The sequence below is a fragment of the Metarhizium robertsii genome, assembly GCF_000187425.2.
Source record: "Metarhizium robertsii ARSEF 23 chromosome Unknown MAA_Scf_9, whole genome shotgun sequence".
NCBI classification, from domain to species: domain Eukaryota; kingdom Fungi; phylum Ascomycota; class Sordariomycetes; order Hypocreales; family Clavicipitaceae; genus Metarhizium; species Metarhizium robertsii.
This window is the reverse complement of record NW_011942237.1, coordinates 1,274,451-1,289,021: the sequence shown is the minus strand read 5'-3', so window position 1 is coordinate 1,289,021 and position 14,571 is coordinate 1,274,451. Positions and strand designations below refer to the sequence as shown.

Below are 14,571 nucleotides of genomic sequence, written 5' to 3'. Positions count from 1 at the left end.
GCTGTCAATATTTTACGAAACCCACCGGCGGCGCCTGATGCCCGTACGTGTTTCCTAGGCATGGTGCCACCGGTGGAGGTGAAGCCACGCGGGAAGCCGCGTGGAATGCGCCGAGACCGGGATTGTCACAGCTGCAAGTCGAGGAACATCAAGTGCGACTTGAATCGCCCATCATGCTCGCAATGTCTTGAAGCCAACATCACCTGCGGCGGATATCCGCAGCGCGTCATTTGGGCCGCGGATCGCTTGGCCAAGGACTCTCACGCTGTTGTTCCCTCGGCAGCCCCAGCTTCAGCTTCCAGCCCAGCCTCATCTCTGGCTTCACCCTCGGCCTCGTCGTCGTCGTCAAATGCCACCAAGGTGTCCAAGAGGCAGCGCAGAGAGCCCAGGTCGAAGCTGTCCGACGGCAATGCCTTGTCGCCAGAGCAAGACTTGATAAAGACGCCAACCAGCGATGCCGCTGCGCCAAAGAGCGAAAGTCCCGTCTTGGAGCTGCGTCACATGCCCGCCACAGACCGAAACAGCTTCATCACCAGTCTCATCGCCTTTTACCAACACATTATATCATCAGACGGATCAGCGGCAGACCATGGCCATTATCTCTCGTCCGAGGCTGTGGGACTCATCTCCAAGCTGCACGATCTGATGAAGGCGCGTATCGAGGGCCGCTTGGCCGGGCCGTTTGCTGGGGGGGACATGTGGGACTCGATAGATACGGCTCGCCACCGCCTTGCCGCCTTGATTGGCCTCAACGAGGCTCTCGAGGCCGCAAACCCCTTTGCTTTTCTGGGAATTGCTGCCTTTGCAGTGCTAGAAGTGTGCGACAGTCCTTTTGGCGAATGGCAGCGACATCTCCACGGCGCCAAATCCCTTCTAGATTACCATTGTGCCGATCCGCCCGCCTTGGAACAGCTGTCCCACACCGTAACAGGTTTGACAGAGATTGTTGCCAGACTGGTCTGGTGGGACACACTCGGCGCCATTGCCAGAGGCAGTAAGGGTCTTATATTTGACGACTGGCATCGGCAGACTCTCGACCAAAGCATCTTTAAGGTTGTAGGCTGCTCGGCAGACACGTTTGATCTGTTTAGCCGGGTGGCCAAGGGCGAAGTCGCAACTGATGCCCTGAGCTGCTGTATATTAGCCATGGACCAGCTTGCCAAGATCGACACGGACGAGTCTGCCTGGGTCCTCTCGGCCAACGTCAACAGATGTGCATCCGCGATTGCGGTGCTTGCCCAGCTTGAGGACACAGCACATGATCATGCACAGAGAGCCATGAACTCGGCCGTTGAGCGTGCTTGCCAACTGATTTCTCGCATGACGCCATCCTCCATCTACTATATTCACCTAGCCGTATCGGCATATTTAGCCGGCATGCACGCCACCTCGACGCGTCAATGCCAAATTCTACGTGCATACTGGCATCACTGCAATCATGCAGGTGTCCAGCGTTACCCCGATGGTTTGGCAAAATGCGAAGAGCGGTGGAGAGCTAGAGGACTGACGGGACGTGTTGAGTAACGTTGAATTCCCATTACCACTTGACTCTAAATACAAGGACAGATAAGAAGCTCAAAAAAAAAAAAGCATCAAATGATTTAGCCTCCCTTCGCCAGATATTCGACAAGCGGCCCCTGGCCCTGGTGCACAGACTCATATTTATTTATTACTCGACGTGACTTGGTTGTGAGCCTCGGGACATGAAGACTATAGTACACGGGTTGTCGCTCGCTCAACGCTGACCACGCCAGAGTTGATGATGGTTGATATTGACCAGGCAGCGCCACCAAGTAAGTCTCATGGCGTGGCCCAACGGTCAACAAAGATGCATGACCAGGCGATTAACCACCGGACTGCAAGCCACGACCCAAAGTCCCGGGGGTTGCACCCGGTTCCCCGCCGGCCGGTGACATCGGCTGTTGGACTGGACTCCAGGTCCGTGGAACGCCATTTACCTCGGACGCCATACCCGTCGCTCCCACCTGACTTGACTATAACCGTCGCCCATTGTGTGGAACTTCCAAAACACTGCCATAACAGGAAACCATTCTATTTCACTCGGTCGGTGTCCTCCACCCTCCGACGACTCCAGCCAGCCCCAACCCAGTGGCTTCATAGCCTCATTGGTACAAGTTGACTATGAAAAAGGGCAAACGGCATTGCTTCGGCGCCAGATGCCCCTTCGCACCCCGCACGCACCCGCCGAAATAGCACCAGGGCATCTGGGGGTGGCGACATTGAAGCTTCTGCGTCTCGCTGCTTCAGCTGCCATTGATGCATTTGATGCATGGGGCACCTGGCACGCCGACTTGAACCAAGACTGTGCAACGCGCCGCCATCGGGCAGCAGTCCGTCTTTCTTATAAATTGATTCCGCCATTTTGTACGAGGCCGCGGCATGGAATTAGTACAGGTCCGCTTCGTTGAACACGATCGGGTTATTCTTGTCCTTGCCTCTGCCAAAGTGGGCATTTTTGCTTCCCTCACCGTCAGCGACAGCAGCACGAGGCGAGAGGCTTCACTTTTGCGCTGCCAACCAAAATGACGTCAGCCACGCTAACCGCCGTCAATGCAACAAACGGCACAAATGGTCGTGCCTCTTGGGAGCAGATTGGCGCCAGGAAGCGACAAGAGCTGCTGGCGTCCATCCCCAAGGAATGGCTCATTCCGGCCGACGTGCTACCCGCCGAGACTGAAGATGACGTGACTTCGTGGCCCGAGACGTGTGGGTGGTTCACGGCCGAGGAGCTCGCCATTACAAACGCATCGGCGACAGAGCTGATTCCCAGGCTTGCGTCTGGAGAGCTCTCTTGCGAGCAGGTGACGAGGGCCTTCTGCAAGAGAGCTGCGGCTGCCCATCAGCTGGTATGTTACACGCATATAGATGCCGTGATGCACCCGCATTGCTAACACGCATTGCCCTTGTAGACAAACTGCTTGTCCGAGACGTGTTTTGATCGCGCCATCAAGACTGCCAAGGAGAGGGATCGGCATCTCGAGCAGACCGGCAAGCCTGTCGGTCCTCTCCACGGCCTGCCCATCTCTCTCAAGGACAACTTCAACCTCGAGGGCTTGGATGCCACCGTCGGCTTCGTGTCTCTCGTCGGCGACGCAGCCAAGGCGGATTCCACTTTGGCGCAGCTCCTGGAGAATGCCGGGGCCGTCTTCTACGTCAAGACCAACACCCCCACGGCCATGATGATTGCGGAAAGCGTCAACAATGTGTTCGGCCGCACGGTCAACCCGCTCAACAGGAAGACGACGAGCGGCGGCAGCTCCGGGGGCGAGTCTGCGCTTCTCGCCATGAAGGGGAGCCCGATGGGCGTCGGGTCAGACATTGGCGGCTCGCTTCGCATTCCCGCCGCCTGCACGGGCATCTTCACGCTTCGCCCATCCTCGGGGCGGTTCCCCGTGAGAAACACGCGATCCGGGATGCCGGGACAGGAAGCTGTGCAGTCGGTCAACGGGCCCATGGCGCGGACCCTCGACGACATCACCATGTACACCAAGAACGTGGTGGACGGCCAGCCCTGGCTTCTGGATCCGCGCTGCCTGCCCATGCCTTGGCGGGACGTGCAGCTTCCCAACCGGCTGAGGATTGCCGTCATGTGGCACGACAACATGGTCCGCCCGACCCCGCCGGTGACGCGTGCCCTTGGCGAGGTCGTGTCCAAACTCCAGGCGGCCGGGCACGACGTGGTGGAATGGGACCCTGCTGACCAAAAGGAAGGCCTCGAGCTTCTGGGCCGCATGTTTGTCGCTGACGGAGGCACGGCCATCCGGAAACAGCTGGAGAGGACGGGCGAGCCGTGGAGACCGGAGATGGAGCAGTACAGGAACGCGAAGGAGCTCTCGACGTACGAGATGTGGAACCTGCAGCTGGAACGAGTCGACTTCCAGAACCGTTACCTGGACCGCTGGAACAGGGCCGGCATCGATGCCATCTTGTGCCCGACCATTCCGTTCAATACCGTCAAGAACGGCTCCTTTAAGCATGGTAGGTGGTGCCGACGAGGGGGCCAAGAGGTGGTGAAGAGCAAAAAAACGTGTTGGGCTAACGTGTTTATGTTGTTTTTTTTTTTCAGTCGGGTACACGGGTGTTTTCAACGTTCTCGACTACTCGTGCCTTTCTTTCCCGACCGGCCTAGCTGTCGACAAGGCTATTGACCGCATTGAGGAACTATACCAGCCTCTCGGCTCGGACTGCGAGGCCATCAATGGTGACTGTGAGTATCTCCCACCGCCCCAAGAACAAATTAGTTTGCGATGCAAGAAGCCAAAAAAAAAAAAAAAATGCATACTTATGTGACATTCAATAGACGACGCTGAGACTATGCACGGCCTGCCGATTAGTCTGCAGCTTGTGGCGCGGCGGTTGGAGGAGGAGAAGGTTTTGGCCATGGGGAAAAGGGTCTTGGAGGCACTGCGCGCCTAGAGGCTGCGCGCGCATAATCAGCATGTAGCTTTGTTGTCGTTTTTGTGTAAGACCAAAGATACCTAGGTAGATGAGCTTGCATAGCATGTAACTTATCCACGTTGTTGTTTTTTGTTGCGTCCATTTCTCTCTGGTGCATGTACCCTATACCGGACGGCAATGTGACATGTATCCAACAGCGCGAGAGTCGTACATTTCTTCTTCTTTTTTTCAGTTTTAGAACTTGTACATTATACAACTTTTTACACATGCTTTTGTGGAAATATCTTTTTGGAATGAGGTACTTGGCTGCCATGGCCAATTCGACCCCGATGCCGTGAAGCAACGCCCAAGGCAAGGGATTCAGTAAAGAACGAGACACACAACAGATATAGCGCCGGCAAATCCGAAGCCGTACTCAATCCCCGTGACGGGATCGATGCCTTAGTGGAGGCATGCATTAAATACAGGGTCTGGTGCGTTGTGACAATGCGACGGCGGTGTTGTTGGAACAGATGGCTTGCAAATGACAGCCTCTGGAAAACGGCTAAAGGAAAGAAAGACAAAGACGAGATGCAAGGGAGAATATCAAAACACTGTGTTGGAGTACAAGCATTGACTTGCAATCTGCATCGAGGTTCTCTACCAACCAGATCGTGTTCGGTAGGCATTTGGCGGGTGAGGATCGTGCAAGCCCTCAATTATGACGGCACCTGTCATTGATGGGTAAAGTCTTGGTCTTTAGCTGATAGTTTTGTGAGGACTTGTCCTTTTTCTGCTTCTTTTTACGTTGTCAGATCGTACCCCCAGGCAAGTACCAGTGTCAAACGACAAGATGCGGGTGATCTGCGCCGCAGAAGATGAAACAAGCTCGATTCGAACGTCAAGAAACAGGACTTTTCACGACTCAGCACACCATGAATCATCGGCGTAATAAGCCGGGCGCTGTGTTTCTGCGACGTCAGAAGGCCCCGTAAGGACAAACGTGGGTTTCTCACTCGGCGTATGCTTCTGACTCGCCTGGTGTTTTAGCTTTTCGTCGTCTGGGGGATTTTCGTGCATGCCCAATGGCTATAGAAATGCATTGGCATGAGAAGATCATCAACGATATAATTCTGCCCCTGCAGAAACTAGATGGTGTTTACACCGCACCCGGGGAAAAGAAGGAAAAGAGGAAGAAAGCTACGCAGTTGACCTCGCGAACAAGGAGAAATTGTAAAGCTCAATAATCAGCCTGCCTCGTTGGAACATGAGCAGCCTTTTCCATTCGGTCACTGCGCTCGAAGCCCCCTGCGAACCGAATGATTCAAGGTGTCTCCATGTACGCATTTTACCCAGCAGAACCTTGCGATGTCATCTTTCCATGTTGCAGCCGCGACTGAAACATGCGTTGCCCCAAAGTCTCATACAAAGTAAACACCAAACACTGAGTCTGCTGACAATTTGCGACGTCATGCAACGCATTGTCAGTTGTGCATCCGAGTATATATAGAGCAGCTCGCAAGCACACAGAAGCACATCATTCACAACACTCCATCACACTACATCACACTCGGTTCATCTTCGATTCTGCTTGTTAATTCATTCGGTCTGGCTACCGTATTGATTATTCTCCAAAACTATTATACCATATTATTTTCTATATAACCAACCCCCTCGCAAACTTCACCATGGTTCGCTTCACTGCTATTGCTATTCTGGCTTGTGCGTCACCACCGCCTTCAATGTTCCGCTCTTCCCATCAATTGATAACCGACAACTAACATTGTGACACATGTAGTTGCCGCATCTGCCCTGGCGGCCCCTCAAGGCGCCAACAACGGCGGAGACCAGATCTTTGACTTCAACGACAAGCCCTTGAAGGGCGATAAGAAGGCCAAGTTTTTGGACTTGGAGAAGCAGGGCGATGCCAAGTTCGAGGAGCTCACCAAGACGTATACTCCGGAACAACAGCAATTAGAGAACGACCTCAACTCGATTCATAGTCAGATGGATGACATTCTTGGCGTTCCCAAGCAGCAGCAGTAGGCAAAGTGTACGCAGACGGATGCATCGTCAAGGATTGAGTTGTGCGGTAGGGGTTTTCATCCGACTCGGCCACTTCACTAGTACATGGCCGGGTACGGTTTTCCCTCTTACGCAAAGGAGAGACTGGGAATAGCCTCACTGCTAGTTAGGTAGCCGGCTACTGAGATGAATAGAATCATTGCATCGACAAGATGACCCAACGAGGCTGTGTCTATATCCAATTGCGAGCTTTCCGAATAATAATGGTTGGGTGTAGGCTTGCGAAACAGGTTTCCATACGTTGAGAAACCCGTCGGTTCAAATCCCTTGCCCCCGGATATTATAGGCTGCCCCGTATTTGACGACAATAAGAATACTACGTGAGGCTCCATTCCATGTGTTGGTGTATTAAAACACCACGCATCAGCCACGGGGTAAAAGCGTCGAAGAAAAGGCGCTAGTCATTGTGATGAGCAACATGATGAGCCTCTTCGGGCCCAGAAGACGAAGGCGGTGGTACGATTCAGTCATGTGTCAAGTGTATGTTGTCGGTGCCGTTCCCGCCTGGAAGCGAGTCCATCAGGAACTTGTACTCCGTACATAGCTTCAATGTTGTCTGGTGTAACTCACGATCCACCCCCAGACGCTAGTTGACCTCTGTTCTCGTTATCCTTGTTCTCCTAGTGACCAATAGGGTCAACGTAACCATCAAACTTGACCCTACCAGGTGTTGTAGTTACCCTGGTGCCTGGGCAGCTGAGCAGAACATTGAACGTCAACTCGGTCAAGTCCCTCCGCAACGAACCGGACCCCGCATCAATTGACCCTTGACGCGGTCCAAACAGCCGAGAGCCTCGGCCCCCGGTGTCTAGCGACGGCCGTACTCCGTAGTAGCACTTGAGTACAATGTCAATTGTGTATGTCTGGTACCTTGAGTACCAGATACGGCACCAGCACTGGTTGACGTCTTCAGTGGCGTCCGGGGTGTTGCAGACCAACATCCCAGTGCCTTGTCCGTACAACCAGTCTCAGTGTAGCCGGCTGTGTTACGCGACACAACATTGAAGTTTCATTTTTGCTTGGCGGCGCCGACTGCATCCCATTTTCACGCGTAGTCGAGGCCGTGATAAACACTCTGGACAGAATTGGCAGCTACATGTATTATTACAACTTTGACGGTACAAACTCTGGCTTTGTCTTGGTAACAAACGCCATGAGGCCCAGACGTAGATTTTCCCCCTCCAAGAGACCCCTAGCGTATCTGTTCTGGACCAGTTGGGCTGCTCTCTCGACGCTCGCCGTCTCCCAGGTTTCTCTGAGACCAGCACGGCTCACGATAACGGCATCCGGCGACATGGCCGCGACGTCCTCGGCCAGCGCGACGGCCTCGGCCACCACGGCGCCCGGCGACGCGGCGACCCGACAGAAACCCGCGTCCCTCGCCTCGGCGGCGGACAAGACGCGGCCGGCAAGCACAATCTCCGACGCCATTTGCATGCCAAACGTCCTCACGGCGCGGGGGATGCCCCCGGCCGCCGCCCAGAGACCTCTCTTTGCCTCGGGCAGCCCAAACGTGGCCGACGGCGAGGCAACCACCATGTCGCTGCGGACAGTGAGTAAAAAAAAGGACCTTGAAGGGGGGTGGCCGCGCAGCCGTCCATGACAAGAGAAGACGTACCAGTTGAGGGCGATTTCGAAGCCGCCGCCCAGGGCGAAGCCGTTGACGGCGGCAATGACGGGCTTCTTGCCCACGCGCGTGGTGAGGCCCATGAAGCCGCCGGTGGGAAAGGCCGGGGCGTCGGGCTTCTCGAGGGCGTGCTGCTTTTGCGCCTGCTCCTTGAGGTCGGCGCCGCAGCAAAAGGCCCTGGTGCCCTTGCCGGTGACGATGGCGACGCGGAGCTGGGGCTCGTCGTCGAACCACTGCCACAGCCGCTCGCCCTGCCAGTGGCCGGCCATGGGGATGGCATTCATGTGCGACTCGCGGTTGATGGTCACCAGCAGCACATGCTCCGCGGGGAAGCTGAGCTCGTAAAAGGACAGTTCGGGGGGCTGTGAGGCGAGTGATGGCGCCATGGTGAGGACAGACCAAGCTGGGTGCGTGGAGAGAAGAGTGAGTCGACTGTGGTTGCTAGAACTGGAAATGTCAAGTCGAGAATATATAAGGACGACGACGTGATGCGTTGTGCAGAAAAGGGATCAATGATGCGAGAGTCTTGCCCTGGTTGCGAGCCGAGTGGCTGTAACTACTTGACATGTACAGCATCGACTGTACATGTACCTTCAAATGTTGATGCGTATGTACATGCAATGTTGGGCCGGTTGCCGGGAGCCGCCCCAACTCCGGCTCAGAGCTACGCGCCAGCTGGCACTGGGGGTTGATCGGACTATCGGGCCAAATATTCAGAGGCTGCCCGGCGGGTCAATTCCGTCAATGTTCAATCATGAATTGACCAGACCAGGCCAGACTCGGCAGTCTGTCAACTGTCAACCCCGCCGGCAACCACTTTTGGTCGGCCGAGAGGCTGGACTTGGGACAATGAACACTCGGCAGCACATGGGATTGCCGGCTACATACGTCAATACAGTTTACCAGCCAGCAGAGCATCAAAACACCACGTTGACCTCGACAAGATTCCTCTCCACCAGCAAACAAGCCGCTGGTCTTTTGCACCCATTTCACTCCCCCCGAGACGGCATCGGCACCATGGCCACGCAACAACCGGCGGTCCCCATCATCGTGGGCGTGGGCGACGTGCGCAACAAGTCGTTCAAGGTCGAAGACGCCATCGAGCCGGCACAGCTCATGGTCAACGCTGTTCGCCGCGCCGTCGACGACAGCGGACTCGACCACGCCGCCCAGGAGTCTCTGCTGGCGCACGTCGACAGCTTGAGAGTCGTGCCAACCTGGACATGGGCGTACAATGACCTGCCCGGCGTCATTTCCCATCGACTCGGCATCAAGCCAACGCGCCGCGTCCTGGGCGAGCACGGCGGCAACCAACCCGCCCTGCAATGCGACGAGGCCGCCCGAGACATTGCCGCCCGGAGGAGCCTCGTCTCCGTCTTGACGGGAGGAGAGGCGCTGGCATCTCGCAAGTCTTTTCCGCGTCTGGCCCCCCTCAAAAAACGAGGAACCGTGTTTGTTAACTCGCCGTCGCAGTTGCTGCCTGTCAAAAAGCCGGAGAAAACCCCCCCAAGGGCTGGCTCGAGCCTGATCCCAACGGGAAACAGCTGGCATCTCTGGACCTTTCCATCCTCAAAGAGAGTAGGTCTAGTCGGCGCATCGTACGGCACACGTCTTATGTGGTCTAATGCGGCCTCTCCTAGGCTCCGGCACCTTGCACTCCATGGGCCTGCCGATCCATGTGTACCCTCTGTACGAAAATGGCCGCCGTGCGCACCGGGGACTGTCGGCGGCAGAGAGCGCCGTCGAGTCTGCCAAAATGTATGCCGAGTTTGACCGAATCGGCTCCGAGAATGTCTACTCGTGGAACTACCAGCAGCCTCCCAAGACGGCCGAGCAAATCGGCCTCGTGTCCAAGAAGAACAGGATGATTTGCGATCCGTGTAACGCCGCCAGCATTCCCCCCCCGACCAAGGAATCAAACGGCCGAGCTAATGCCTTGACCAGATCCCCTGCTGATGAATGCCTTCAACGGCGTCAACTTGTCAGCGGCCTGCATCCTCACCTCGACGGAACACGCAAAGAAGCTTGGTATTCCCCAAGACAGGTGGATTTATGTCTTGGGCGGCGCGGGCACGCACGAAAAGGACAATTGTGAGCGCACACGTAGCCCGTTGAGTCGTTGATCGCTGGATGCTAACTGCATCCCTCGCCAGTTTGGGAACGGCGGCATCTGCACCACAGCGAAGCCATCACAAAGTCCATCGATGCCGCGCTGCATGTTTCGGGCCTCTCGGCGAGCGATGTGGACTGCTACGACTTTTACTCGTACGTACACAGCCGCCTCAATTGCATGTAGGAGTCGCCGCCACTGACACAGCCATGCCAGGTGTTTTCCCATTGTGCCCAAGCTTGCCTGCGACCACGTTGGCCTGTCTACCACATCGTGGCAGAAGCCCATCACGCTGCTAGGGGGCTTGACCTCGTTCGGCGGCGCCGGAAACAACTACTCCATGCACGTAAGTCCCCCGTCGCACGCGTCCGCGCAGGCCACCGCACTGTATTAACGTGGCAAAGGCCATCACCGCCATGGCCCGGGAACTGCGAGCCAAGAGGCACGGCACTGGTCTCATTCTCGCCAACGGCGGCATGCTGACGCACCAGCATGCCTTGTGCTTGTCGGCCCGGCCCAGGGGAGACGGGCAGGCGTATCCGACGAGCAACCCGTTGCCGGAAGTTGTCGACGGATACAGCCCGCCGTTTGTTGAAGCAGCAGACGGCACGGCCACGATCGAGGTGAGCGTTGGGAGCCGAGGCCGCATGGACACGGGCTGACGTCGTTCTAGACTTATACCATCGAGTACAACCGGGATGGCACGCCGGGACTAGGCCTCATTGTCGGCAGACTACGAGGGACGGGCAGGCGGTTCCTCGCCAACCACGGCGACGAGCAGACCTTGTCTCAGCTGGCGATGACGGCTGCAGAACACGTGGGAAAGACGGGAAGCGTGCGGACGGGCGAGGACGGGCGGAACCTGTTCTTTCTCGATGCCAAGACGAAGCTGTAGACGACTGCTTGTTCATGCCAATATATTCAATGTGACAAAGTCAATATGCTATGATTTGTGCCAACGGGAGAGCCCATTTCATAGTGTGAGAGAAGGCAAATGATTTCGGCTGAAGCTCATTTCTCAACCATGCACCATGCTCATGTCCTGCCACGACGGGCGTCTACAGGTACTGCTCGATAAAGCTGACATAGTTGCCCAGCCTGGTGTAAACACCGTACTTGTTGGGCCGGGCGCAGCCGACGCCCCACGAAACGACGCCGAGCAAAACATCGCCCTGGACAATGGGGCCGCCGCTGTCTCCCTGGCACGCATCCTGGCCGCCCTGGGGCAGGCCCGCGCAAAACATGTTGTCCGTGATCTCCAGCGGCGTGGGCGTGCTGTAGGCCTCTTTGCAGGTGGCGCGGTCCACGACGGGAACCGTCACCTTTTGCAGCTGGGAGGGCGTTGCGCCGCCTTCCTGCAAACGGCCCCTAAACTCAAAAGTCAGAACTGGGCTCGGCTCGGGAGCTTCATCAATGTGGCGCTTGTGTATGTGTACGTACCAGCCGGCAACGGTGACGTTGGCGCCGGGCGCAGGGTCGGAGTCCGGCGCAGGCAGCTTGGCGTATTTGATGGTGGCGCTTTGAGGAATCGCCGTGGCCAGCTTCCAGACGGCAACGTCATTGTCGTAGTTGTTGCCGTTGTAATCGGGGTGACGGGTGGCCGAGCGCACCTTGACCTTGGTGCCGCCAGATGCCCAGGCCTACAGGGCGCAAAAGCCGTCGTGTTAGTCGTGAGATGTGCGTCCCGGACAACTACAACTCACCAGTGATCCGGCGCGGACTTCGATTCCCGAAACGTCTGAGCTGGTGCAGTGGCCCGCGGTGACGACAGTGTCCTCGTTGACCAGGGTGCCGCCGCAGAATTGGAAATTGCCCGACAGCAGGGCCACGATGTAGGGGAACTCGCCCTGGGCGGCAGCCTCTCCGCCGACGATGAACTTGCCATTCTTGGCCGGCGCGGCCGTCGCCGACTGGACGGCAAAGATTGCGCTGGCAATCGCGAGAGCTGCCTTGGAGGCCATGTTGTAGGCGGGACCGAAGATGCTGTACTGTGTAAGAAGTAAGAGTCGAACTGCTCTGATGGGATGAAGACGAAAAAAAAAAAGGCCAATATCGTGAGAGGCTTTGCCGGTATTTATACGCAGACTTGCTTCACTTTACACGCGCACCGGATATACACCGTCACCTGCCGATTCTATCGAGTTGATGGGTTCAATGTTGGAGGCGATGACACGGGCAATCACAGACGATCCATCAGGGTCAAAGCCCGTGCTAGAGATTGCCGATCTTGCGTAAAAGAAGCTTAAAGCTCGCGAGCGCACAGTCGCGAATCTGGGCGAGGCCAGTCACGAGCCAGAGTCGCAGCGGACGGGACATGGCCGAAGGGGTCTGGTCTGGTACGACATGGACGCTCCACGGCGTCAATGGTCGAGGTCGCAGCGCCGAGGGCTGGCGACTTGACGATAACATGCCAGCGGGCCATGGTGGCCGTTCTTGGCAGATCCGAAGAGGCAGGTTCGAGGGCGGACGCGAGTTGTGATTCGGTCCTGGGCAGGCCGGCATCCCTTGGGCACGGGGGCCAATGGCGTCCATGGATCGCGCGCCGTCTTTGACCAAGAACGCTGGTTGCGCACGCGGCCAGTGGAAACGGTCGATCATGTCCGAATTTGGCATGTGTCTCCTTCTGGACTTTGTCAAGCGCCGATGCAGACATGATTGGCTTTGCAGCACCTCGTGTTGCTGGGCCTCGGATCGGCGCCGCCTACCAAGTAGTTGGCGATTAGCAGCCATTCAGACGGACGGCGGGGAGGATGTGGGGAATGGGTAGCGCGTAAAATGCTTACATGTACATGTCTGGTCTGGTCTGGTGTAATTCTCACTTGCAAACGTCGACTTGTCTTGGACTCTGGGTTGACGGTTGCCGTCTACAAGCACCTATGCGCCCCGTGACTTGAGTTGTAGCCAGTTATCAACCATGGTCACGCCGCAGAGTCGCTCCCAAGTCCAAGTTCCAACTGTGGCAGTTGTCTATTCTTGGAAACTCGCTGGATTACACCATCAAACAAGGTAGCATTCACAATGGAACCCGCGGCGGCGGATCCCGGCGGAGCCGCTGCGCCTGAATAACCTTCCTTTCACGGCGATAACCATAAATTGCAAGAGCGCCAACCCACAGCTTATAGGTTCTGCCCCAAGATAATCAGTCTAGACGTGTGCCCAAGTCTCCATATACCCTCAAGTGCTCGGCTTGGCAAGGCGCCATCGACGACTTTCAAGGCAGGTGTAAAGACTCGTATCAACGCCGCGCGATTTTACCACGGTCCAGCTCGAGACGGCCAGTCACGTAATCACTCTAGTATACGTCCCAGACGGGAAACTAGAAGCAAGCCTCCAGTCAGAAACATGGAATGCACGTATATTAATGTATGTATTGCGCCATATAGTATTGCCGAGACCAAAAGTTCCCCCAAGTCCCTGCCTCCGCTGCGGCAACAGCTCATGTGATGGAAACACTCGACGTGTCTGCGCGGCAGTTTAAAGCCTCGACTCCCTCACAGGATCCAGCAAGTCCTTCATCTCGAAGCTCGGCCAGTCGGGGTTGACGGACGGGTCGGGCCTTTCGCGGTCCCACGCCCATTTGTTCGCCAGCTGGGCCGGGAGCGAGTCCTCCAACATGTCCACCACGTATTTCCCAATCACGGGGAAGAACTTGTACCCGTGGAACGAGCCGCACGTCGCCACGTAGAGTCCCTTGGCCGCCGTGTGCGGCGAGATGATGAAGTCGGAGCTGGTGGTGAAGGCATCCCTACATGTAGATGGTCAGTTTGCCGAGGGCCACCAGTAAACACGGCAGCAACCGACTTACCAGCAGATGCGGTGCTTTTCAAACTTCCACTTGGCAGCTTGGCTTCCGTAGAAGGCGCTGCTCACGTTGAGAATGTCCTCCTTGAGCCGTTCGGATATCTTCCACTGCGCATAGTCGGCTTCCGCGGGCGGCATCGAGATGAAGCGCCCGGGAAGGACCTCCTTGGTGTTCTTGAAGATCTTTTGCCCCCACCACTTGAGCTCCCTGTCCTTGGTGGGCGGCAGGCTTCCCATAAAGGGAGCTGGAACCATCAACTAGTCAGCCTTTTTGCTCAAGACATATAACAACAGCGGTAAAGGGGACACGGTGCAGTCACATTGTTACCTTTGAGCGTCGTGTATCCCTGAATGCCGACCGGCATATCCGCAAACTTTGCGTACGACTCATCGTCCAGCCGCGTCATGCCCGTGGTGATGCCGCCAGCCAAGATCCTCGAGCCGGCCTGCAGGGCGTCGAGGCCGCTCGCCGCGGCGCTCACCTCCAGCAGCTTGGGCGTGAAGGCGCCGGTGCAGAGGACGACGTGGGCCGCCTCGAGGCTCCGGCCGC

General features: G+C 56.7%; 8 protein-coding genes across 8 annotated transcripts; 4 read left to right on the top strand and 4 right to left on the bottom strand.

The window, feature by feature from the left end:
• Positions 1-60: 60 nt before the first annotated feature.
• MAA_09597 (Zn(2)-C6 fungal-type DNA-binding domain protein) lies at positions 61-1,524 on the top strand (the record flags this gene model as incomplete). Its single annotated transcript, XM_007827595.1, has 1 exon — positions 61-1,524. The coding sequence occupies one exon, from the start codon at positions 61-63 to the stop codon at positions 1,522-1,524; it is 1,464 nt and encodes a 487-aa protein (XP_007825786.1).
• A 1,019-nt stretch (positions 1,525-2,543) lies between these two features.
• Positions 2,544-4,437, top strand: MAA_09596 (fatty-acid amide hydrolase; the record flags this gene model as incomplete). The annotated part of the gene is made up of 4 exons (XM_007827594.1): positions 2,544-2,867; positions 2,931-3,999; positions 4,088-4,228; positions 4,322-4,437. 4 exons carry the CDS (start codon positions 2,544-2,546, stop codon positions 4,435-4,437), a joined length of 1,650 nt encoding a protein of 549 aa, XP_007825785.1.
• A 1,649-nt stretch (positions 4,438-6,086) lies between these two features.
• On the top strand, positions 6,087-6,444 carry MAA_09595 (uncharacterized protein; the record flags this gene model as incomplete). The annotated part of the gene is made up of 2 exons (XM_007827593.1): positions 6,087-6,120; positions 6,197-6,444. 2 exons carry the CDS (start codon positions 6,087-6,089, stop codon positions 6,442-6,444), a joined length of 282 nt encoding a protein of 93 aa, XP_007825784.1.
• Positions 6,445-7,587: 1,143 nt separating this feature from the next.
• Positions 7,588-8,496, bottom strand: MAA_09594 (Crotonase, core; the record flags this gene model as incomplete). The annotated part of the gene is made up of 2 exons (XM_007827592.2): positions 7,588-8,026; positions 8,102-8,496. The coding sequence occupies 2 exons, from the start codon at positions 8,494-8,496 to the stop codon at positions 7,588-7,590; spliced, it is 834 nt and encodes a 277-aa protein (XP_007825783.2).
• Positions 8,497-8,977: 481 nt separating this feature from the next.
• On the top strand, positions 8,978-11,115 carry MAA_09593 (acetyl-CoA acetyltransferase; the record flags this gene model as incomplete). Its single annotated transcript, XM_007827591.2, has 8 exons — positions 8,978-9,530; positions 9,584-9,688; positions 9,751-9,990; positions 10,055-10,201; positions 10,264-10,375; positions 10,437-10,566; positions 10,625-10,843; positions 10,894-11,115. The coding sequence occupies 8 exons, from the start codon at positions 8,978-8,980 to the stop codon at positions 11,113-11,115; spliced, it is 1,728 nt and encodes a 575-aa protein (XP_007825782.2).
• Positions 11,116-11,278: 163 nt separating this feature from the next.
• MAA_09592 (Peptidase S1/S6, chymotrypsin/Hap) lies at positions 11,279-12,181 on the bottom strand (the record flags this gene model as incomplete). The annotated part of the gene is made up of 3 exons (XM_007827590.1): positions 11,279-11,588; positions 11,661-11,860; positions 11,924-12,181. The coding sequence occupies 3 exons, from the start codon at positions 12,179-12,181 to the stop codon at positions 11,279-11,281; spliced, it is 768 nt and encodes a 255-aa protein (XP_007825781.1).
• Positions 12,182-12,462: 281 nt separating this feature from the next.
• Positions 12,463-12,873, bottom strand: MAA_11551 (uncharacterized protein; the record flags this gene model as incomplete). Its single annotated transcript, XM_011413546.1, has 1 exon — positions 12,463-12,873. One exon carries the CDS (start codon positions 12,871-12,873, stop codon positions 12,463-12,465), a length of 411 nt encoding a protein of 136 aa, XP_011411848.1.
• Positions 12,874-13,694: 821 nt separating this feature from the next.
• Positions 13,695-14,428, bottom strand: MAA_09591 (sarcosine oxidase; the record flags this gene model as incomplete). Its single annotated transcript, XM_007827589.1, has 3 exons — positions 13,695-13,965; positions 14,026-14,266; positions 14,350-14,428. 3 exons carry the CDS (start codon positions 14,426-14,428, stop codon positions 13,695-13,697), a joined length of 591 nt encoding a protein of 196 aa, XP_007825780.1.
• Between the last annotated feature and the right edge of the window lie 143 nt (positions 14,429-14,571).